Raw genomic sequence first — 24,182 nt, 5'->3', positions numbered from 1 at the left:
CATAATTATCGATAACTCTGTTGATGTCACCCTAATGATTCATCTTAGGAGAACTATAAAAATATACAGAGGCATCAGAGAAGACAGCCATGTTCTGTCTGGTGTGTCTCTATTAGTTGAATCTTTTTCCATAGGATCATAAAAGAACAATGGCTTACCAGGGAGAGAACAGAAGCCGAGCCTGACATCCAGACCTGGCTCACTGATTAACCAATTGGAGCAAACTCAGGTAGAAACTTGCATTAGTTAGTTGTGTACTTATTTTTCTTTGAATATATATTTTTCCACCCCAACGTTCCTACTATCACCCTGAGTTCTAATGATGACTTCTAATTATGATAGTAACCAACAAGAAAGTAAAGTAAAACTCAAAGCCCAGGACCCCCAGAATTAAGTCTTATATGGTATAAAGACAGAAAACCCTTGTTGCACATACCCTGTTCAGAGCGGCTAGAACCAGCTTGTGGATGTCAGTCCTGAAGCACTGTTTTCTGAGCACGTTCAGTTTGCACTGAGAGTCATCCCTGGATTCTTCTGATATCCCTAAATCCAAGAACAGACAGTGACGAATACAGACTTACTCTTGTCAAATGCATTTAGGCTGAACGCACTGCCACTTGCTAAAAGCTGGGATGATTTGGGTTGGACCGGGTTCCCGCCCTTGTGGAACTTTCCATCCTCATTTAAAGCATTCATATCCCTGCCGCATTTCCGGTGACTGTGTCTGCACAGATGCCGGAAGCTTCTCTCACTGGTCCGCAAGCATGTGTGCCAAGCAGTCACGCTCAGTAGTGAAACTTCCGGCCTCGTGCAATGAGTTGCCATCGGCATCCTGCTGCTTCTGAACATCCCTGCTTCCCAGAATGGAAATCCTTTCCTTTCCAGGTAACAACACTTCAGGTTGTGTGCACTGTCAGTGTTTTAGTGGCAGGCCCACAACCTCATCTCCCCCTATCTCCAGGGACCGTGTGACAGTGGCTTGGGAGACAGCATTACACCAACGTGGGGTAGAGTCAGGTAGCCTCAGTTGAAGTCTGCAAAGATCTCTGAGTCTGTGTATCTTAGTTTGGTAAAGAAGGATGGAAGTTGCTGCGTGGAGTAGATGTGTGCCTACTGATGTGCACACACCAATGCGGTGGTTACTAATGCCTATTTGCATACATACAGTGTAGCCTTAAATTCACCATTTAAAAAAAAAACATCAAGAATCATCTAACTGACTATTAACGAGCTACAGTGCTTCAGGGTCGGTTTACAATCCTGCCAAGGGGAAGTACAGGGCTAGAGAGACAGCTGAGAGGTTAAGGGCATTTGCTGTTCTTCCAGAGGACCCAGCCTTATGCCTGGGCCCTATGCGACGCAGTTCACAACTGCTTGCCCATGTGCCCATGCGCATCGTGTGCATATGGTATAGTTATACAAACTTGGGGACATGTACATACACAGAGAATCTTTAACGAAATAAGTCCATATTCAAAGCATTTTTTTTTAATAAAGGAGATTAACAAACAGGCATGGTTCTGGCGCGTTTTTTGCTGCTCTTTAAGGATCCATCCACCTGCTGGGCAGTGGTGGCGACACCTGTAATCCCATCACTCTGGGAGGCAGAGGCAGGTGGATTTATGAGTTCGAGGCCAGCCTGGTCTACAGAGTGAATTCCAGGACAGCCGGAGCTATATAGAGAAACCCTGTCTCGAAAAAACCAAATCCAAAAAAGAAAAGAAAAAACAAAAACAAAAACAAAAACAAACAAACAAAAAGAATCCATCCACCTAAAAGGAATAAACTTTGAGTACTGAAGACTACAAAAATAATGTATTAATCTGAGCATGGCGACACATGCCTTTAAGCCTAGGACTCTGGAGGGAGAGGCAGGTAGAGATCTGTGAGTTCAAGGCTAGCCTGGGCTACATAGTGAGACTTTACCTTAAAAAACTAAGTGGGGAGTCGGGTGAGAATTGTTGTTCTTCCATTTAACTAAATCTACACAATTCAAAAATTAATAAAAACTTTTTAAGAAAACTTATGCCTTAGTTGCCAGTGATGAATGGGAAATGACAAACTGATCAAAGTATCAGATTTAAAAAATAAAATTAGTAAGCGTTTCTTCTTTTAAAACACTTGTCACACAATGGAAATCCTCTTAATTCTGAAACAGAAAACACCTAGACACTATGGAAAATAGTTGGCTTAGTAAACTTTTGTGGGGAATAAATACGGATTTCAAAAAAGTTGGAACTTTATAGAAGAGCAACAACAAAATAGCAATCCCCTGCTTATCTCTTAAATCTATTCTCTCTGCATCTGCCTCATCGACTACATCTGATCATCTACTTCATCATCTTACTAGACGGCCATCAGCTCCTAACCAACTGTCCTACATTGAGTCCCCAGTCAATCACCCCATATATCCTCACCATTGATGAGAATTGTAAATGTGGTCCCACTACAGGGTAGTGGCCCCAATTATTAATGCATATTATTAAGCATATTTTATATAATTCAAAAAGTTATTCATATTATTGTTTGATATCAGAGTTGTATGTAACAAGCTATAGACACCCTAATGGTATACACACATACACAAACACACACATACACATGTGCATGCACACATATACGTATGTGTGTGTATATATATATACATATATATATATGTACGTGTATACATATGCATGTATTTTAGACCTATTAAAAACAAGAATAAGAGTTTAAACATTGACTGTTCAGAAATCTAAACTTGTTTTTACATCCGTAGAGATACAAATAATCCAAAGGGGGAAATGCTCATATACATGAAAATATTTTAAAGAACAGGGTATCTGACTCAAACACACATGGCACACTTTCTTCTATCAAAAAGGACACAATAGATCAAATCTAAATTAATAGTCTGAAAACCGTCCTCCAGTCCTTAGTAATATAGCGTTCTAAACGCCAACGGATGTTAAATACTTGATTACTTTTGATGGTACTACTTCAGTTTCCTTCCCAGAATACTTCAGAAACATCAATTCTATAATTCCATTAGCCCGGGAAGGACACTTTTTTTTTTCTTAAAAAGTTTAAAAGGGGTCCTTCCAATGTTTGTAAATAAGATAAGAGAAACAATACAAAAAATTCAGTCAGGCCATTATTAAGTTTTCAGAACATGTTCGAGCCATTAATAAAATTTAATAGTTCTCCATGTGAAATCACAATCGCTCTGCATTGCATTAAGGGGTCTATCTGTCCTCCCAGACTTATCCCCATACCCTCCCCGGGTTGTCCTCACTCCCATCATGCTCTGCGCTCACGTTCCTTCGACCTGAAAGCTGTTCTTGCCGTCTGACTTGTCCTTGAGTCACAGATGTCTACTCCCTGACCTATGTGCTCCTCTGAAGACACTAGGTGCACCAGCATGCTCAGACATGCCGACCTTTCTCTGCAGCCGAGCTGCTCACCGTGCTCTCGGCTCTTCATCTGTCTCCTGAGCTCCCGACATCCTGCTTTGCCCTCATTCCCTGAGCCCTTCACCCCATTAAAGCACTGCGGTGTTCAGAACAGAACCGGAGGTTTTTAATAATACGTGCTGAAAGAGAGTGGGGCAGGTGGCTTAGAGAGAGCAGGCAAGGTGACAGCTGGGGAAAGCCAGAGAGAAGGTCATTAAAGTCAGTGAGGGAGGGGCCGTGTGGCTCTGCCAAATAGCTAACTTAACCGCGGGACCAGAAGGGTGGAGCCGAAGCAACAGAGGAGGGCTGAAAGAGCGTGTTCTGTATTAGCCCGAGCTTTGACACGGCTGAAGACGGCCAGGAAAATAGCAAAGAATCAGAGACACAAGGTCCACTTTTTACCCTGTGTTTGTTTGTTTGTTTATTTTTTATTTTTTGTTTTTTTGAGACAGTGTTTCTCTGTATAGCCCTGGCTGTCCTGGAACTCACTCTGTAGACCAGGCTGGCCTCGAACTCAGAGATCCGCCTTCCTCAGCCTCCCAAGTGCTGGGATTAAAGGCGTGCACCACCACTGTCCCTCTTTACCCTGTGTTTATTTCTTATGTAAATGAAGTGCTAACTATTCTTATGAACTCATCTATGTCATCCTTTCTCATGAATTTTATTTCGGGTTTGGCAGAAAGACCTGCATGCGGTCCTCAGAATCTGGCTGTTTAAGCTTGCCCTAGAAATCAATGTTTCGTGAAAATGCAAAATTCCATTTTAATGGCGGCCTCTGAGTGCGATCAGTTCCATGACTCACCTGGTACCACAAAATGCAATATAGCTCGCAGCGCCTCCAGCTGGACTGACAGAGATGTCCCGTGGGCGATCATCACTGTGAGGATTTTAGGGACCACTGCAGCCATAGTATCCAGAGAAGGGTTACTAAGATGGAAATTGATTGTTTATTGGAAAAAGAACAGTACAACCTGGTTTATTTGTATAAACACTGAACTGAAAAAAATATGGGTCATCAGAGCCAATCAATGTATTTTAACAGGAAAAGCTATAAGGAAATGCATTTGAACCCAACCAAAACTTCAAGAAAATGCATTTGAGCACAACCAAAACTTGAAGACTTTAAATTCTGACCTCAAGCATTAGATCTACAGTCACCTGGACATCTTTTTGATGATATGTATGTATGCTATGAATGTAGCACCTTCCTTCTGACCGCTATGTGGATCACCAGCAGCAGCCCAGAAAAATGTTCACATCCCCATTATCCAGATAAAAAACTTGTTGTTTGGATGAGAAAATACCAAAATCCTTTAACTAGAAAGACTCAATGCCAGGACTCCTGCTTCACATCAAGTTTCGTCTTCCAGATTAGCATCACCAGACTTTTTATACAGAATTAATTAGTTCACATCAAACTCTTGGTTTCTCCAAGACATCTGAACCTCTCTTTTTTTTATTGGATATTTTCTTTATTTACATTTCAAATGTTATCCCCTTTCCCAGTCCCTTCCCCCAAATAATCTCCCTATCCCATTCCCCTTCCTCCTGCTTCTATGAGGGTGTTCCCCCACACACCCATACACTCCTGCCTCTCTGCCCTCTAATTCCCCTGCACTGGGGCATTGAGCCATCACAAGACCCTCTCTTCTTTGGAAGGCAGTGTGGCTATTTGCCCCACACAGTACCCTTCTTAACTGAAGCCTGCCCACACAGTTCCAGCGCCATCAAAACCGAAACTTAAATATTGCAAATTGAGTTTTCAAAAACAGCATTTGTAAAAGGAGAAATGTGACAGAGATTCGCTACCTAAGGATAGATTAGCTGGGCTAGTGTGAAAGACAAGTAACTCCATTCTTTACAAGTCCGTAGGTATGCTGCCCACAACTTACATTATTCACATATAATGACCATATTGCTAACAGCTAGATTTATTGACAAGTTAAAATGCACCAAGTTTATCCCAATCCTTCATGAAAATGAATTTATTTAATCGTTATGTCCCAAACTCATCTCTTCTGAAGCTGTTTTCTGACCCTTCTATTTTCTTCTTTTTGGAAGAATCCTGAAGCCCAACCATTGGATAGTCAGCTCATATCAGCAATAAAACCATTCAGCTTCCTCTGGGACAAAACCTCCACGAAGGAGGATGCACATTAAGACTCTGTATGTTCTAGGAAGAGGCAGAAACATCTCACCCTGAAGGAAAGCTCATTAAACTCAGGGAGTAAACTACTCAGATGCTTCAGGAACCCTGAAACTGACAAGATTCACTAAACTTCTCCCTCCTGAGCCTGTGTGTGATGTAAGGACTGCTGAATGACTCTCTCAGAGCAGCCCAGGCCTGAAAAGGAGAGACCTCAGCAGACACTGAGAGCTTTCCAGAAGACTCTCAGACTAGACCAGCTCACCTTTATTTTTAACTATAAACATTTCATTTTATTTTTTAAAAGAAAGTACTTCAAAAAGAGGAAAATAATCTAGATTTAATACACACACACACACACACACACACACATCTTTACATAATCTTCATGCATAAAGACCCAGTGGTAGCCATATTGTCTGTGACAGCCCCAAATAGCAACTGTTTCAGGCTAGTGCCTGGGACTTCCCATAGCCAGCAGCAATGTGGTGAAGATCTTTTTTATCTGCCTCTAGGACCCAGCCAGACCTGTGTCAGTGATAGTTTTACCTTCCTGGAAATGTTCTTGGCTACATGGGAGGGCAGGGAGGAACACCCTTATCATTCTTCTATCCTCTGGCAAATCGAGGGAGATGACTGCTGATCAAGGGCCAGAGCACTTCTGGGGCTACTCAAAGGTTGTTCTCTGTGACTTGGGGCCACTGCATATGGTAGTAAGGTGCCTAAACGTACACAAGGCACGAGTAAAGGCCTTGAAGCTCTCTGCCTCCACAGCGGACAGCCCTTCTATCTGAAATATATCAAAAAACAAGGTCCAACTCTCTTGACTCCCAAACCACTGTTAACTGAGAAATCTACTTGAGGGACAAATCTATACGGGAAGGTCAGTCAGTCATATATCAGATGTCCGTCAAACAGTCACGGTACAAAAGGACTGCAGTGGTAGAGGCTAGATGCTGGCCTGGGGTGAGAGTCCGAACTCTGGGTGTGGAGAAGATTCCCCTGGTTCGGGAAGGTTCTGCCAAAGAGGTTTTATTGACCATTTTTCAAGAGAAAAAGAAATTGAATGATCTTGAGGTTGCTAAATGGAGACATGCCTTTTTTGTTGCTGTTCCAGAAGCCCTTATGAGCTATTGCAGGCTCTGCTCAGTATTCAGAAAACCCCCGAATAACTAGAGGACGCTGTGTAGAGAAGCAGAAAGGAATGGAGGATTCCCAGAGATTGGCAAAGTGCCAATTAAAGCCGTGCTGGGGACTGGGGTGGTGAGTGTGAACTCCCTAGGAAGAGTGACCAACAACAAGCCAAGACACAAGATCCATCTCTCCTGTAGCACCTGCACCCTAGATGATCGTTAACACTCATACCTGTTTCCCGTGTGGCTGATTTCCATTTGATATCAAACAATGCCACCATTACCATACATTTTTTGCTTAATAGATTGAGAAAATATACTAAATATATATTGCTAGAGGGCACACGTGCCTGAATTTCAGTTTTTGACAGGTTTTGTAAGCCTCTGGTTACCTCTCTCCATTTCAACCACATATAATAATGTTTGGCCTCTTTTGTGCCACAAACCAGACACACAGTGTCACTAAGGTTGGCCATGAAGTGCTTTGGAATAAAGTGTCACTGGGAAAGGAATGAGAGGAAGAAGAGGGGCCAAATTTAATTTAAAAGAAAGGATAGTAATAAGCAATGCATTATAATAAATAGTGCTTTAATTCTTAAAAGCAATAGTTGCAAAATGCATATATTTATAGTTTTGTATATCCACATATATGGTGATCCGAAAAGCTATTATCAGTTCTGGCACATATTTATCCTTTCTAAACTAGGCAACACAATGCTTAAAGCACAGAAGCAAAACTTCACAATACCTCTTCAGCTTCTGCCACATTTTTAAATGCTTGGATAAAATAGTCCCAGAATATCAGGGGAAGATGACAGGAGGTATATTCTCAAGTGCCATGTTTAGCTTCACATTCCAACATGGGCTTTGAGTGACATTCCATCTGGCTCCATGCCCTGCATATATGCATATACATACACACATATACATACATACATACATATATACATGTGTGTATGTAAGCATAGAGGTATATGGTTTGGTATATGTATGTGTGTATATGTATGTGTATGCATAAATGTATATATATATATATATATATATATATATATATGCACATATACACATATAACCCCCCACATATATACATATATATATATGCTCATGAATGTGCAGTACCTTCCTTCAAACAGATGATTCAGCATCTTGCAGCCACTCTCTGCCACCTCAGGAGCATGGGCATGCCTCTGCATCAACTCCAAGACATTCAGGTACACTCCTTTTGCCAGCAGGATTTTCCTGAAATTAACTATAAGGTGTTTTCAAGTTACTTACAGTAATAAAAGCTCACAACTACAAGAACACATATAACATTTCATTAGCTACTTAAAATCATCAATAGCTGCCTATATCTTACAAATAAATATACACACATATATATATGACAATCTCTGCTATTCATATTTATTAATTCTTTATTGAAGTTTCCACTTTATTTTTTTATTTACAGAGTTTTAATTGCATGGGCATTAGTTACACTTTTAATTGCATGGGCATTAATGTGATTAATACATTAAATCCCACAAGAAAGCTGTGCTGTGTAGAACAATGTATGCAAACAGCACACTTCACAAAGTGGATAGAAATTAAATGAACATCTAATCTTTGAACTTCACAAAATGGCCAGACTTACACTGAGCTAGGAGGAAGACGTCAGTGCATGGACTGAAGACAGTCTGTGTGCAGAGATGCAAGCCCTTCCTCCATTGGCAGGCCCCCGGAGAAGGGCCACAGGCGTGTGAAGGCATTTTGCTCACTGGTAACAGGATAATGGAATGGCCTAGTCTGGGATGCTCTGAACAACTTTGTCCATCTCAGTGGGCTGCGTACTTTCCTCATGGATCCCATCACTATCTACTATGCAAAAGTGGCATTTCTCAATAATGGGAAACACGATGGGGGAAGGGCAGTCATCACGAAGTCACTTCTGAGTATACAGAAGACGTGTATTGCATTTATCAGCTCTATTTTAGCAGACGCTGATCTGCATTCAAAGACAAATCACAGAATGCAAACTCCTGCAGTAGCCGCCTTCTGTGGATGCTCATTCTTGTTTGCATTTGGTGGTGGAGCTAAATAAGGAGGCAGGAAGGCCAGGATGTGCAAGGGCATCTAAGGACGTCTAGCAGATCGCCAGGAACAAAGGCGTAGGAGCATGAAGGGAGGGCAGGAACTGATCCCAAACAGATGCCAAGCTGACTCACGAGGTCATTGTCTCTCAGAGGCCATAAGGAAAGCAACCCTAAGTCACAAAATCTTAATGACCGATTGCGGGACCTAACAGCTTCCAATGGTTAAGACCCACAGCCCCGCACGCTACTGCTGCTTGGCAACAGGTTTCATGTCCTCTGGGGAGCCGTACACAATGAACCATGACTGCAGTGCAAGCCCTGCACAGACCTCCATATCTACATGGCGTACCCTGAGATGACTCAGGCCTGGGACGGGCCCTGTCATCACTCAAGGCCTGGCTATTCCAAGCCTTCGTGTGATGGGCCTGATTCATTGTTAGCTCATTAGCTTTGTTCTTTAACAATTTCACACATGTATGCAATACACTTGATTAGGCTCTCCTTTTATTAAGGGAGGGCAGGAACTGATCCCAAACAGATGCCAAGCTGACTCATGAGGTCATTGTCCCTCAGAGGCCATAAGGAAAGCAACCCTAAATTGCTTTCCTTTTATTAAAATGCCTCCGGATAGAAGGAGCAGCCTGCAGGGGGTGTGTGTGTGCGTGTGTGTGTGTGTGTGTGTGTGTGTGTGTGTCTTCGTCACTAGCCTGGCCTTGACACTAAAATCTGGCTGTGCTTTTTTTTTTTTCCACTGCCTAAAAATATCCCATAAGAGCTGCCAAGTCCCCCTGCCTGGTGCCAGACAAGTTTTCCTGACAAAATTTCCTGTTTATGGGGTCAGGAATCTGAAGCAGTTTGAGTCAGGACCCTGAAGCTTAATGGACCTTCCGAGGTATAAGAGGGTTTATTCATAAAAGATCATTTTCAAAAAATCATAAATATAAAACATTTCATTCTGGACAATTTTATCAGTTTTTGTGACTGTGAATAGCTCATCAAACAGTGGCACTACTGTAAAGTTTATTTAAGGGAAAATGAATAAATATGTAAAGGAAAATGCTGGCAATCCTTTTAAGAGGAAAAAAGGCCCTATGAGGACTCTAAAAGTTCCCTTGGTATGTAAGCTAAAAGTCAATCAACAGAAACTGGTTTCTAAAATAGGTTATAGATATATATTGGAAAGCTACACAGTTATTAAAATTGTAATAATGACAATAAAAATACATTTATTAATATAAGGGGGGAAATACAACATACATTTAAAGTGGATACAATGTTTCAATTTCTGCAAGTATGTATCTTAGGTGTCATAAATGAGTCCTGGAGTACATATACCTAAAAGTTTTGTTTATTTTCTATCCTTTATATACATATACCCTTTATATACATATACCTTATATATATATACATATATATATCCTTTATATACATATACCCTTTAGCTAGCTCCATCTACACATCTGAATTTCTCAGAATTTATAGCTTTTATGATTCCCCTTACCATTTTGTTCCAAGAGAGTGGACAGAGCATGCGCAGCTGCTTGGAAGACATCTTTGGAAGAAGAGTGCATCAGCATAGACAACATCACTTCCCGGTGTGCGGGGAACCTTTCAAAAAACCAACCACATCTCAGTTTGCAGCCTCTCACGCCAACGCCTGCTCACACACCCTATGAACTCTAAAAGCGCAGCCACGGAAGCTGAGCTGCCCCTGGAAGCCGAGCTGCCCCCGGAAGCCGCGCTGCCCCCGGAAGCCGCGCTGCCCCCGGAAGCCGAGCTCCCCCTGGAAGCTGAGCTATATGCCACCTCCACTCACAATAGAAGCTTACGCTGAGCAACACTATAGGCAGATGTTAGATTCGAGTGTGTCCACCACTAACACTTCTGTTCCTTCAGAAGCTTGGAACCCTTATGGAGGACACATGGCTTTGTAAACATAGATGGACAGCTACAAAGTTGCTATCATGCGAATCACACAGGATGGACATAAAAACAGAGACAAGTTATATCCAGGCTGGGAGGGATAGGCCAAACAGCACAGGATATATTCTCCCCGCTTCTCAGAGCAAGAGACAAAGTAAAATATATGCATTGCTCGCTTCTGGAGTTTTCCGTTTAGTATTTTGAACTACATTTAACTGTGAGTAAATGAAAATATACAACAAGAAATTGTACCTAAGAAGCTGTCATAGACTGCTACAACCAAACCGTGATTCTTGCAAGCCTTATAAATGCCATACAAATATTAACATACTAGGTGCACAAATCATAAAGGAAATAATTAAAATGGATAATAGGGGTTGTCAATCACAAAGCAGGATGAAAGGCATCAACAAATGAGCTAAAAACATGCAGAAGACAATCTTTAAAAAGGGGGGGGGGGCACCAGGAAGAAAAATATAAGAGGAGGGAATAGGAAAAATGGAATGAAAAGGCCATTTCTTTGTGAAAAAGAAACAGAGCAGACTAAAGAGACAGAGGAAATAAACGTGCCTTCCCTTTAATAGCATATTTACTGGGAAATCTCTGGATATTGAGGACTGTGTATACTGGGAACTAGGATGTATAAATTGTAGCCTGAATCTGCCCTAACACAAGCTCCTGATAGGTTGCTAACTTGGAATAATTTGGTTCCTGGTTTACCTTAGTTTTCAAGAATCAGTATATCTTCTCCAAATAGAAGTTTTTTAAGTAGCATCTGTTTCACAAAAAAAGTCCCTCTTTTCCAGAAGTGGGACATTATGCAAATAGGCCTCCCGGAATATAGGTCCATAGTGCTGTAGGATAGGACCTGCCAGAGAGGGTTTCTAACTGACACAGGCTGGCTGGTGGCCCAGGTCTCCAGTGGCTCCATGAATGTGCCTGGCTGGAGTGAACTCACTGTGCATCTGTACCTGGCCAGCCAGAAAACTGAGGGACTGGTTCTCCAGTATTCCCAAACAATCGAATGATTCATGATGCCAAAATCCAGCAGTAGAAATGCTGTCTGTATCTCAGTAGGGATTAAAACACTCTACACCACATCAGGCGTGGAAGCTCAGACTTGTGGTTCCAGCATGGGCCACACCTTAAAAGCCTGTCTTGTGGGAAAACTAGACAAAATTATAGACCCACCAATAACATACAATGCAAAAGCCTAAATTCGACAAGAAAATCTAGCGGTGGGAGTTTCTGTGCACTGGCTGAACACAATCGGGTTTTCTATCACGACCCATAGAGATACTTACTGGCCATCTTCGTCTCCTATCTTCTCATGCAAACTGTTCTGGTACATCAGGAGATTATTTAGGGCCCAGCAGGCGGCTTCCTAGATCAGGAAGGAAGAAGAAAAATGTATCAAAAAGCAATGAGGAGAAAGCCTGATCCTAAATCAGTGTAGTAACTATGTGTCCGACCTGCACGTGTTTGTTCTTTCGATGGCGCATCAGGGCTTTATAGCAGGGTTCCAACCAGAAAAGTTTCTCATTGTCCTCCTCATCGCTGTGCTCCTGAGTCTCACTTCTTTCCTCCAAGTCTTGGTTTAAGAAAATAGTCTCAGCTAGAACAAAAAGTAGATATGTCTTTTCCATGCATATTACCACCAACAGCTTGAATAGCCAAGCCTGAGTGCAGGGTTTGAATGCTCTCAACCCAATGTTCTTGACTAACTACCTTCACTAATCATGAAGCAATTTTTAATATTTTAACATGCATAACACCTGTCCCGTGAGGAGCTGGCCGCTTACCACCTTAGATGATCTAGAGAAGGATCATCTGAAGTTATTGCCTGGTTCTTGATACATCACATGAACGGGGGGGGGGGGGGATGCCAACGTTTGGTGTTCTGAGAGCATCTTCCTGGCTGGAAGGAGGCCCTTTAGCCCTCAGCACTTAAAAGGGGAAATGGAGTTCCTTGTTAGTAAGGGGACTCACTGAGAAGCGCTAAACAGCTGAGTGCCGAGATCTGTAAGGCTGCGTTCTCAGGATACTGCCGGACAGCTTTCACTACAAAGACGTGTACTTCATTCAACACCAGGATGTTGAAAAAATTACCTAAAGTAAAGCGAGACATTACATAAACTCTTATCCATACAACCTAAAATGCACTTACTAAATCTATCTAATGGCGTGAGAGTATATATTAAATAAGTAAATCGATCTTTACAACATAGCGGTGTACATTAAATCAAAAAGACTTATTAAAACTCTGACTCTGACTGTTGTCTGTCTTATTAGACTATGCTGGTTCAGTGAGACCTAGAACTTCTCAAATCACCACGCGAAAACAACGGAGCATCTCCTATACATGGCACTATAGTATTCCTAGTTATCACAGTGGTCTCAGGGTCAGCCTCATACACAGCTGTGTCCTTCTTGAAATGCAGCCTGCAAACATCCCACCCTATAAAGGCACAGACCATCTTGTGACCACTACATGTCACGGGAAATACTTTGTAGCTTTGTTATTGTTTTAACTGTAATTCAAGATACATTATTTTACGTATATTTTCAACTGAAACTAAAGGCAAAAATTTGCATCCACCTCTTGGGTACTATCTACTGTTTCGATGTAATACAATGTTGAAATTAACAAATATCTATCTGCATCTCCTCACATTTAGGATCTTCTGGCAGTGGAAACTCCACACTCCTTTCTTCTGGTTTCTTGATACACACAGTACACTATCCCTGTCTAACTCACTCCACTGTGCAACAGCCTGGTACAGTTCTTACTCCTATCTAAGTAGAGCTTAGTATCCACTCATTGACTGACTCCTCCTCTCTCCTCTCCTCCTCACAGCCTCTGAGGAGCACAGAGATATGCAGAAATCTGCATTCAAAGCCAGAGTTTCTCTTCCATAGGTTACATGACCCAGGATGAGACACATATCATTGAGCTACAGCCCTCACGACAATGTGGAGAAGACTACAATATGCTAACACTCCGGATCAAGCCTCGAATCAAAAGCTTATGTGTGTCAACAAATAAACTTTTGTATATAAAGTGTCTATGTACTTACTTTGGGATCTAGGAAAGGAAGGTGTGATATGATTACATAATCAGGTCTAACAGTCTTAATACATTTAAATAATTGGCCAAAGACGAAAGAAATTAACTAAAGTTCTGTATAATAATAATAATAATAATAATAATAATAATAATAGTGATAACTCAGATATTTAGAAACTTTTTAACAGAATCTACCAAGGAGTTCTCCTAAAAGTTTAACTGATATTTTTAATTATACAAGGGATGTGGACATGAAAACACAACCAAATCACAACAATAAGGTTTTTTTTTTTTCCAAAAGGCTGACTGATCCTTCTCAAAGTGAAAATGATATAAAGCTAATGTCTATTACAGTAACCTAAATTTGCATAAAATGTTGCTGGTGATTCTTTAGGAGAAAGGACAGTTATATGCCTCATTAGTTACTCGCTCTGCTCTGTAGTTCATCGTTCTGTTCACAGAGAGAAATCCCCAAGGTGTGTATCTTAGAGATCAGATGATATCTCCAGGAAGTCACACAAGAGCTCTGATGTGAGAACAAAGGAAGCTGCTTACAGCCTGTGGGAAAACATGGCAGCTGCACTGTCTCCAAAGGAGAAGGTCTGAACCTCCACTTCTTAAAGAGCCCTCTGTCCCTCCTGTGCTCTGACTCCAAATGTCACTAGAGAGGCATCTGCTATGTAAAGCTTCGGAATGCCAGATCTTGAGTTCCACTGGACTGAAACTCACCAAAACACAAGGAAATGAACTTCAGTGACTGTTATTAATGAAAAACGAGATGTGCAATGTGCGCAGACCTCACATGTTAGATATCAGATATAGAATACAAAATAACTGCACTGGTGATTAAATAGACATGCTTTAATAAGGAAGCGATGAAGTCAAAACAAAGAAATTAAGGTTACCTAGGAGATACAAAATTAAGAAATTTATCAGAAATAGCCTTTTTAAAAATCATCAACTTAAAATTGACCTTGGAATCATGGCTTATTGTTTGAAAATCTCTAGATTTAATTCCATAGCATCAAAAGACAAGGAGAAAATCTTTACATGGATTGTTTGGGATTTAATAAAATTCAATAGTCATTTGTGGTTTTAGTTTCTTTAAAAGGGGACAATTACAAAAGTAGAAATAAGCAAGAAACAGAAGATAGTTTCTCAATAAAAACAAGCCAGATTTCGAAACTATAAAAATCATATGACACACATTATTCTGGTTGAAAGAGTATTTGAAGACTTTGTCTCTAAAATCAGGAAGAGGACAAGGATGGTGCCAAACACTGCTTCCATTCAGCATTATGCCCATGATTCTGGGTCACACAAGTCGACAGGCAGAGGAGTCACCGACATAATGAGCAGGAAGAGTAGGCTCAGACAGCCACAGTGCACAAACCATTAACTTAGATAATCTGCATGTTTGTCCAAAAGAGTTGTCAGAAACAAATAGAAAGAAAGGCAAACAGATAAAAATCATTTTCATTTCTTCATGCAGGCACATCTCAGAGACATAATTTCAAAACAGATGCCAATTACAATTATAATGAAAATAAAGCAGCTAAAAATAAATAATGAAGATGCAGAAAACCTGTATAGACTGTAGGGAGGAAACGATAGTGCAGAGACGTCAGTTCTTTATAGCATGCTCCATCTAATTCTTTCTCATTCTTATATAAACTTCAAAAGACTTTTAAACTGGGAAACTTAATTCTCAAGTTTGTATAGAGTAGTAAATGACCAACAAAAAGCCAAGATATAAGACGCAGGAAGAAAATGTGTAAGCACATGACCTATTGGTGTTTCAGATATCGTATCTCAGCAATAGTAATTTAAATCAATTGAATACTTATCCAGAGAAATCAATGAACCAAAGTGACCTAAAACCATACAGAAACTCACATACTCTTCATATGTCCTAATGGGCTCCCACACTGATTAGATAATCTGGCTTCTATGACAGAATCACTATAAATACAGGTACACAAGGTCTCTAGAGTACACTGTTTGGATTCTTTGGAGTGTATACCTTAGCCTAGAGCAGTACAGTCATATATACTAACTCTTAAGTTTGGTGAGCAAATCCCTTTCTGATTTCTGCTTCATGTTGTTCACATAAGGTGTAACTACACTTCAGAGTTAGCAACCACAGTTTAAATACCACCCAACAACAAACATTCCTAGAGATCACTCCAGACAATAAAATGCAGATGTCTCATTAATACCACCTCTCTATTTTTTTGTGTTTCTTTTACAACCATTTGCTACGTCACAGTATTTATACCCAGTTTTTATCAAGAAGCTACTTACTCATAGCCTAGACCACATGGAAGCTACACATATGCATATGATAGCTTGTGATAAGAAATGAAATAGTATAACTCACCTAATGTAAGCTTGTGGAGCAAGGAGCAGCTCACCTCTTGAATTTTTTCACTCGTGGGGAATGCTTTCATGGCTTCCACCACGATATTGTAACACCTGACGTTCCCACTCATGAGAACCTCCACATTGCTGCCTGAATTAAAAAAATTAATAATCATAATTATCTAAAAGGGAAAATGTTTCTTCTTTCAAATGTACATTCAAATGAGTCATGCAAATACAGGGCAATGTGATGGATACAGATCCATATGCAAACAGCACACTCTATCAAATAACTATAAACAACCTACATTGTTAGTTGCTGATACTACAGGATGTAGAACTTTTCTTTGGCATGACAATAAATTAGTTTCATCAGATTCCTTGATTTAAAAATTTTACACATCTGTAGGATTAATATTGTAGAAATTATCCTGCCCAAAGCAGTTGACAGATTCAATGAAATCCCCATCAAAACTCCAACAAAATTATTCACAAAAATTGAAAGAAGGATCTTCAGCTTCATATGGAAACACAGAGAGAGAGGCAGAAGAGCTAGAAATCTTTAATAATAAAAGAACTTTCAGCAATACCACCATCCCAGATTTCAAGTTCCATTATAGAACTATAGTAACAAAACCAGCATGTACTGGTATTATCATAACAACTGACGCAGTGAAATTAAACTGAAGACCCAGTCCTAAGTCCACACAACTACAGATAGCTGATACTTAACAAACAAATGCACACTGGAGAAAAACACATCATTTTCAACAAATAGTGAAGATCAAACTGGATGGCTGACTAAAGAAGAATTAAAATATATCCGTATTGTACTTATCACCCTGTCCAAAACTCAACTCAAAATGGATAAAAAAATCAACATAAGACAAGACACCTTGAATCTGGTAAAAGATAAAAAATTAGAAGGAGTCTTGAACTCTTTGATACAGGAAAGGTCTTCATGAAGAGCACACCAGTAGCACATGTACCAAGAACAACAATTAATAAATAATAACTCAGGAAACTGAAAAGCTTCTGTATGGCAAATGACACCATCACATTCAATATCTATATTTATTGATCACAATTTATATCTAAAATACATAAAAAACTTAAAAAAAAACCATAATCATCTAGGAAACAAACCAGTTTAAAGATGGGACACAGAACTGGGCAGAGAGCTAAGCAGAGAGTTCTCCAACCATGACACACAGATGGCAGAGAAACACTTAAAGAACTGTTCAACGCCCTTAGTCATCATGGAAAAGCAGATTAAAACTACTCTGAGATGTCATTCTACGTCTGTCAGAATGGCTAAGATCAATAAAAGCAAGTCAAAGCTCATGCTAGCACGTACAGGAAAAATGTACACATTGTTTGTGGGAGTGCAAACATGTATAGGCACTGTGGAAATCAGTGCTGTAGTTCCTGAAAAAGCTAAAAAATAAACCTACCACAAACATCCAGCTATACCACTCTTGGCAATATACCCATATGATTTTGCATCCTACTAAAGAGACACTTGCTCGTCCGTGTTCATGCTGCTGTATTCATAATAACCAGAAACTAAAAATACCCTAGAAATCCATCAGCTTGTGAACAGATGATGAAAAGGTGGTAGGTACACTTACACAGTGGAATACTCTTCAGCTGTTTAGAAATTCAAATTATCAAAGTGTAAGGCAAATGGATGGAGCTAGAATAAATCATCCTGAGTGAGGTAACTGCATGTTTTCTATGTAGCTGATGACGTTCAAGCTTTAGATGTGTGCTGCAATTGCAATAAGAGGCTAGGTAGCTAGTAAGGGTCTAGTGTGGAGAAGAGGATCTATCAAGCAAGGGAAAACATAATATGGAGTGAGGTAGTAATAAAGCAGGAAGTAAAATGGAGGATTGAATGGGGAAGAGAAGGGTAAAGGGGAGAATAAGGGGGTACAATTTACATTAAAAGAACATCTTAAAAACCATATGGAAACCCACTACTGTAGAATCTTTCTAAAATATCTACATATATGAAAAGAATCTAGGTGGAGTCACCAAATGTTAGGTGAGACAATTCCTCAACTATGTATCTTGTGGCTACCAAATAAAACCTCCAGTACTAGGAACAGATAGATTGCAAATAGTTGAGTCTATATAACCAAAGGGGGCTCATGGGACATACTTACCACAAACATCATAGGCTCCATGTAGCCCAGGCTATCCAGTGTGTCTATACATAGACTAGGACGGCCAACATCTACCTCCTTGTACCCAAGGCTACACTACATGTCTCTCCATGTAATCACGGCTAGCCTAAATCTCTCTCCACATAGCCCAGGCTCTCCCATGTCAGGGTTGTTGGTTGTTCTCTAAAGCCTGGTAGTAAGTTTCTATTGCTGGAGTCAAGACTTAATGTCATCAAACATGGAGAAGTTGAACAGGTTCCTAAATAGAAGCTTCACCCCTACTGATTACGGTTCATGGTACTAGAAGGTACTCTGCATACTACCAGAGTAGAAAAGTATCCACCAATATCATCCAGTTACAAAACCTACAACCTACATTAGTGACTGATCTGTAAGACATACTAGTATATGAGTGGCAGAAATATTATGGGAGTAACCAGTCACATTTTAACAACTGGATTTAAGGCCCACCCCATAAAATAGAACTGACACTGCTACAGTGGACAAAATTCTAAAATTAAATAGGTCATGGATCTAAGGGAAAATTTAATACTATTACTCTGCTAAGGAACACAACAACCAAATGACTCCTGGTGACACACTGCTATATCCACAGATCAATATATCATTCAACTCTTATCAGAGAAAGCCCTTTTTTCGGTAGAAGGCAAAGAACAAAGAGACCTACAACTCAACAATGTACGGATTGTGAAAGACTTTGGAGAACTCAGTCTGTCCTTGTTATGGTTACTACTGCTATGATAAAGCACCATGAGCAAAGGCAAGTTGGGAAGGAAATGATTTGTGTGGCTTATACTTTCACAATGTTGTCCATCACTGCCGGAAGTCAGAATGGGAGCGCCAGAAGGGCTGGAATCTGGAAGCAGGAGCTGGTGCAGAGGCCATGAAGGGGTGCTGCTTCCTAGCTTGCTACCCATGGCTTTTTCAGGCTGCTCACTTATACAAGCTGGGATCATCAGTCTAGAGGTGACACCAACCACAATAGGCTTGGCCCTCCCCCACCATCAATCACTAATTTTAAAAAATTTACAGTCACTCTCTCTATGGAAGTTCCCTCCTTCCAGATGACTGTTGTTTGTATCAAGTTGACACAAAACCAACCAACACAAACTGAACCCTTGTCAACTTGACGTACAAACATTGTTAAGCCACAAGTTTCCTTTCTTGTTTATCCCCCATGATAACAAATGAATATGAATATTTCAAATTTTAAAGTTCCCTGTCTTTAAAAACCTAAAACACGGGGACTGGAGAGATGGCTCAGAGGTTAAGAGCACTGACTGCTCTTCCTGAGGTCCTGAGTTCAATTCCCAGCAACCACATGGTGGCTCACTGCCATCTGTAATGAGATCTGATGCCCTCTTCTGGTGTGTCTGAAGACAGCTACAGTGTACTTTCATATAATAAATAAATAAATAAATAATAAATAAAAATCACTTAAAGCTTCAGTTCCTTTTAAAATCTAAAGTCTTTGTAAAAAATCCAAAATCTCTTTTAAAGTTCAGTCTCTCAAGTGTGAGTTCGTGTAAAATAAAAAAAAAAATTCACTTAAATGTTTCCTTACTTCAACTGGGAAGACCCAAGGCATTGTGATAATCAAATAAAAGCAAAGCCAAACTCCAACTGTGTAAATAACTCGATGTCTAATGTCTGGGATCCTCTCACTATCATCTGAGCTCCTCCAAGGGCCTTGGGTTACTTGTCTCTCTCTCTACCCTCTGAGGCATACACAAATCATCTTCTTGGCTCCAGCCGACTCCACTCCACTATTGCTGCTGTTCTTGGTGGTCATCCCATAGTACTGATATCTTCAAATGGTCTGGGGTTCTCTGCTGCAACTAGGCTTCGTACATTTCATCAATGGCTTCTCCAGGGCTTTCTTTGTGGTGCCAAGACTCAATGTCTTTCCATTACCACTTCAATGCTGGACCTTAAACTGCTACTGGGGCTACATCTTTTCCAATGGCCATCTTCAGTTGCTTTTCATGACTGCTTCATGCCTTCAGAACCAAAGTCACCTGGGTGACACTTACATGCCTAGTTCAACTACCACAGTTATACTACCTTTGTCACCTCTGAAACACAAGTCTCTGAGGAAATCATTTCTAGAAGATTTTACCTCAGTGATGCTGGTCTCTTCTTACCCACCCCTAATTTCTTAACTCCGGCTGACCAGCATTGATTGTCCCAGTCAAGCAAAGGTTTTACTTCAGTGGTTCTAGTAGCTTGTTACCACAGCTGATTATTCAGCCCCAGCTCATCAGAACCACACATTCTTAACTTAAAATTTGCAATGGCCCTTGTAGAGTCTTATAAGTACTCTCGAACTTCCCTCTGAAACTTCACCAGGCTTCCATCATCTGCATTTCTCTCAACACTCTTATCTTCCAAACTCCCACAGAGCAGCTCGCCAAGTTCTGAACACTTACTGGTTTTCTAGACCAAAGCTCTACACTCCTTCCACAATCCTTCCCAAAACAACACAGTCATGTCTGTCACAGCAATACCAATAATTCTGGCACCAACTTCTGTCTTAGCCAGGGTTACTATTTCAATGATGAAACACTATATACAAATTGAGGATGAACTGATTCATTTGGCTTACACTTCCATACCATAGTCCATCACTGTAGGAAGTCAGGACAAGAACTCAAGAAAGGTAAGAACCTGGAGGCAGGCATGCTGTTTGCACTGGACCACCAGCCCAGGGGTGGCCCCACCCACAATAGCTTGAGCCCTTCCACATTAATCACTAATTAAGAAACTGTCCCAGAGCCAGATTTTATGGAATCATTTTCTCAATTGAAGTTCCCTCCTTTGAGATAACTCTAACTTGTATCAAGTTGACTTAAAATTAGCCAGCACGTGGTCCGAAATGGGATGTCTTCATCAAATGTCTTCCATCAGGGGTCAGGCAGCTAAGTGGAAGAGGAGGAAGGAAGACTGTAAGAGCCAGGAGTGATGGAGAATTTTAAGGAAAGGGTGTTGTGTATTTCGGATGCAACAGAACTGATCTACATCTGACCGCACAGAGACTAATGCAACATGTGCAAGGTCTACACATGTTCTTGTCAGACGGGGCCCCAGCACTGAGAAGGGGAATTAGACATAGGTTCCTCCCCAAACCAAGAAGTCATCTACATTTGCTATCATCTGGCAAAGAGAATCAGTTTTCTCCAGTGCAGTGTCACTGGGTATATGGAGAACACTTGAGGGCCAGCATCATTCCCAGTTGTAGTTAGCCAACAAAAATCAAACTCTACGTGTTTTGGGGTTTTTTGTTTGTTTGTTTGTTTTTGTTGTTGTTTTGTTGTGGACTTTTTATTTTGTTTTGTTAAGTAATTTTTGGTCTTATTAGTCTTTTTCTCTTTTGTTTTGATTCTTGGTTTTTGTTTTTATATTTATTTTTAAGAGGGAGAAAAACAATATAAAGTTGAGTGAGTAGGAATGGGGGGGAGTCCTAGTAGGAATTGGGGGTAGGAAATCTGACCAAACTATATTGTATGTAAATATTGAGAGCTTTGTACAAGTCTAAAAAGAGTCAAGTAAGATTTCAAATAAATGGACTTAGAGGTCTACCCTTCTGTTAGGCTAGGCTATTTTTTAAAACTTTTTTTATTAGATATATTCTTTTTTTTCATTTCAAATGTTGTCTCCTTTCCTGGTTCCCCACCCCACCCCCGAAAAATCCCATAAGCCATCTCCCCTCCCCCTGTTTCCCAATTAACCCTCTTCTACTTCCCTGTCCTGGTATTCCCCTACACTGCAGCATCGAGCCTTTCCAGGACCAAGGGCCTTTCCTCCCTTTGGTGTCCAACAAGGCCATCCTCTGCTGCCTATGAGTCTGGAGCTATGGATAACTCCATGTCTACTCTTTGGTTGATGGTTTTGTCCCTGGGAGCTCTGGGAGTACTGGGTGACTCATACTGTTGTTCCTCCTATGGGGCTGCAAACCCCTTCAGTTCCTTGGGTCCTTTCTCTAGCTCCTCCATTGGGGACCTTGTGCTCAGTTCAATGGCTGGCTGAGAGTGTCCCCCTCTGTATTTGTCATGTACTAGCAGAGCCTCCCAGGTGACAACTATATCTGGTTCAGGTCAGTAATCACTTGTGGGCATCAATAATAGTGTCTGGGTTTTGTAACTGTATATGGGATGGATCTTTAGGTGGGATAGTCTCTGGATGGTCTTTCCTTCAGACTATGCTCCACACTTTGTCTCTGTATCTCTTTCTGTGGTGTTTTGTTCCCCCTTCTAAGAAGGACCAGAGCATAAAATATCATCCTGAGTGAGGTTACCCAATCACAAAAGAACACACATGGTATGCACTCACTGATAAGTGGATATTAGCCCAGAAGCTTGGAATACCCAAGGCACAATTCATATATCAAATGATGCCCAAGAGGAAGGAAGAACAAAGTGTGGATACTCTGTTAGGCTATTAATGATGATATTTGCAGTATCATGCTTTCACCCCAGGAAAATGACATGACACATTATTAGAACTGTGAAAATATACTTGGATCTATTTCCTCCATCCTGGAAGAACAGCCAGTAAGAGAGGCAGAAATCTTGAACTTCCTGGAGACGGCTGCTATGGCAAAATAGCAAGACACTGACCCCACGCAGTCAGAGTCAGGCAAAGAGGAAGGGAAGAAATCGTGAGTGGAAATGACTCTGAACTTGGTGGGGGGGGAAACACTCCCATTTCTGAATGCACAGCTAAGACTAACCAACTATTTATATAAAAACACATTTTAATGCTTAAATAAGGTTGTCAAGCACAAAAATGTTTCTTGATTCTGGCAGATGTTTGCAGCAGAGCTGGGGTTACAGACTCCCAATTCCTCATTGTTTCACTGTTCTCTGCTGCTTGCTTTGACCTCTGGGTTATGAATCGCCACATTTTAACTGGATTATGTCAGAAGTGGGTGGAAGACAATGGATTCCAAAAAGCGATCGGCCTAAAATAAATGAATCATGAGCAGAGCCCAGAAAAAGCACAAGGCAGACTGCAGCCTCCCTCCTTGCTGGCATTGATGACTCAGAAGTATAAAGCACCACGACACTCTGCTTCAGGCTATTATTGAGTTTCATCCCCGTCAACTGTGCGATTTCCGGTAGATTATAAAATGCTGTGTTTTTATGATCATATTAAAGAGGAGCTGTTTCCCAGGCACATTTGGCTTTTTTTTTTTTTTTTTTTGATCTTGCTGTAATGAAGTCTCAGGCTGTTGTAACCAAAGCCACACATGTATGTCATATTGTCTGTATATTGTATGAGTATTATATGTAGCATAATACATATATTATAAACATGTATAAACATTCTTATTGTATCGCAGTATTAATGTTTTTGTAATTCATTTTACATACCAAGTATCAGTTTATCTTTTTCACCCTAAATTACTAATGTAACCCAAAAGAACTTTACACATGTAAAGATGAAAACACTACAATTACATGTGTGCTTATATCCTGCTCAGCCACACAAAGAAATGTGAAATGATAGTGTGCACTTATACAACAAAATCTGAAACATAATTCACCCTGTGAGGAGTCACTGCTAGTGTGTACAGCAAGCTATTTATCCTGATCTCTGCTTTTTGATGACATACATGGCTAAATATCAAATCAATAAATGTTAACCAAGAATCAAGCAAGGTGCAAAGCCTTCTGTATGGCTTTTCGGGTCACTCAAAACCTCATAGCATGTGTGTACTTACCCCTCTTGTGCCTTTCCCCATAAGAGAAATTCCTGCAGGTTCTTGGAGATATGCATACCTCTGCACAAACACACACACACACACACACACACACACACACACACACACACTCACACACACACAGACACCTATATATGC

General features: G+C 40.6%; 1 protein-coding gene across 1 annotated transcript in view; it reads right to left on the bottom strand.

Annotated features, from left to right (window-relative positions):
* The window catches only part of Lrrk2 (leucine rich repeat kinase 2), a 142,896-nt gene that overhangs the window by 103,261 nt on the left and 15,453 nt on the right, over positions 1 to 24,182 (bottom strand). The window contains exons 7-14 of the mRNA XM_052160189.1: positions 16,153 to 16,284; positions 12,695 to 12,814; positions 12,178 to 12,320; positions 12,010 to 12,089; positions 10,284 to 10,390; positions 7,830 to 7,959; positions 4,234 to 4,358; positions 437 to 543 (exon numbers count right to left, since the gene is read on the bottom strand). Coding sequence (XP_052016149.1) covers positions 437 to 543; positions 4,234 to 4,358; positions 7,830 to 7,959; positions 10,284 to 10,390; positions 12,010 to 12,089; positions 12,178 to 12,320; positions 12,695 to 12,814; positions 16,153 to 16,284 — 944 coding nt within the window. The remainder of the gene's footprint in view (positions 1 to 436; positions 544 to 4,233; positions 4,359 to 7,829; positions 7,960 to 10,283; positions 10,391 to 12,009; positions 12,090 to 12,177; positions 12,321 to 12,694; positions 12,815 to 16,152; positions 16,285 to 24,182) is intronic.

The sequence above is a fragment of the Apodemus sylvaticus genome, chromosome 17 (assembly GCF_947179515.1).
Source record: "Apodemus sylvaticus chromosome 17, mApoSyl1.1, whole genome shotgun sequence".
In the NCBI taxonomy this organism is placed as follows: Eukaryota; Metazoa; Chordata; class Mammalia; order Rodentia; family Muridae; genus Apodemus; species Apodemus sylvaticus.
The sequence above is the reverse complement of the archived record's forward strand: the minus strand, read 5'-3'. Positions and strand labels throughout refer to the sequence as shown.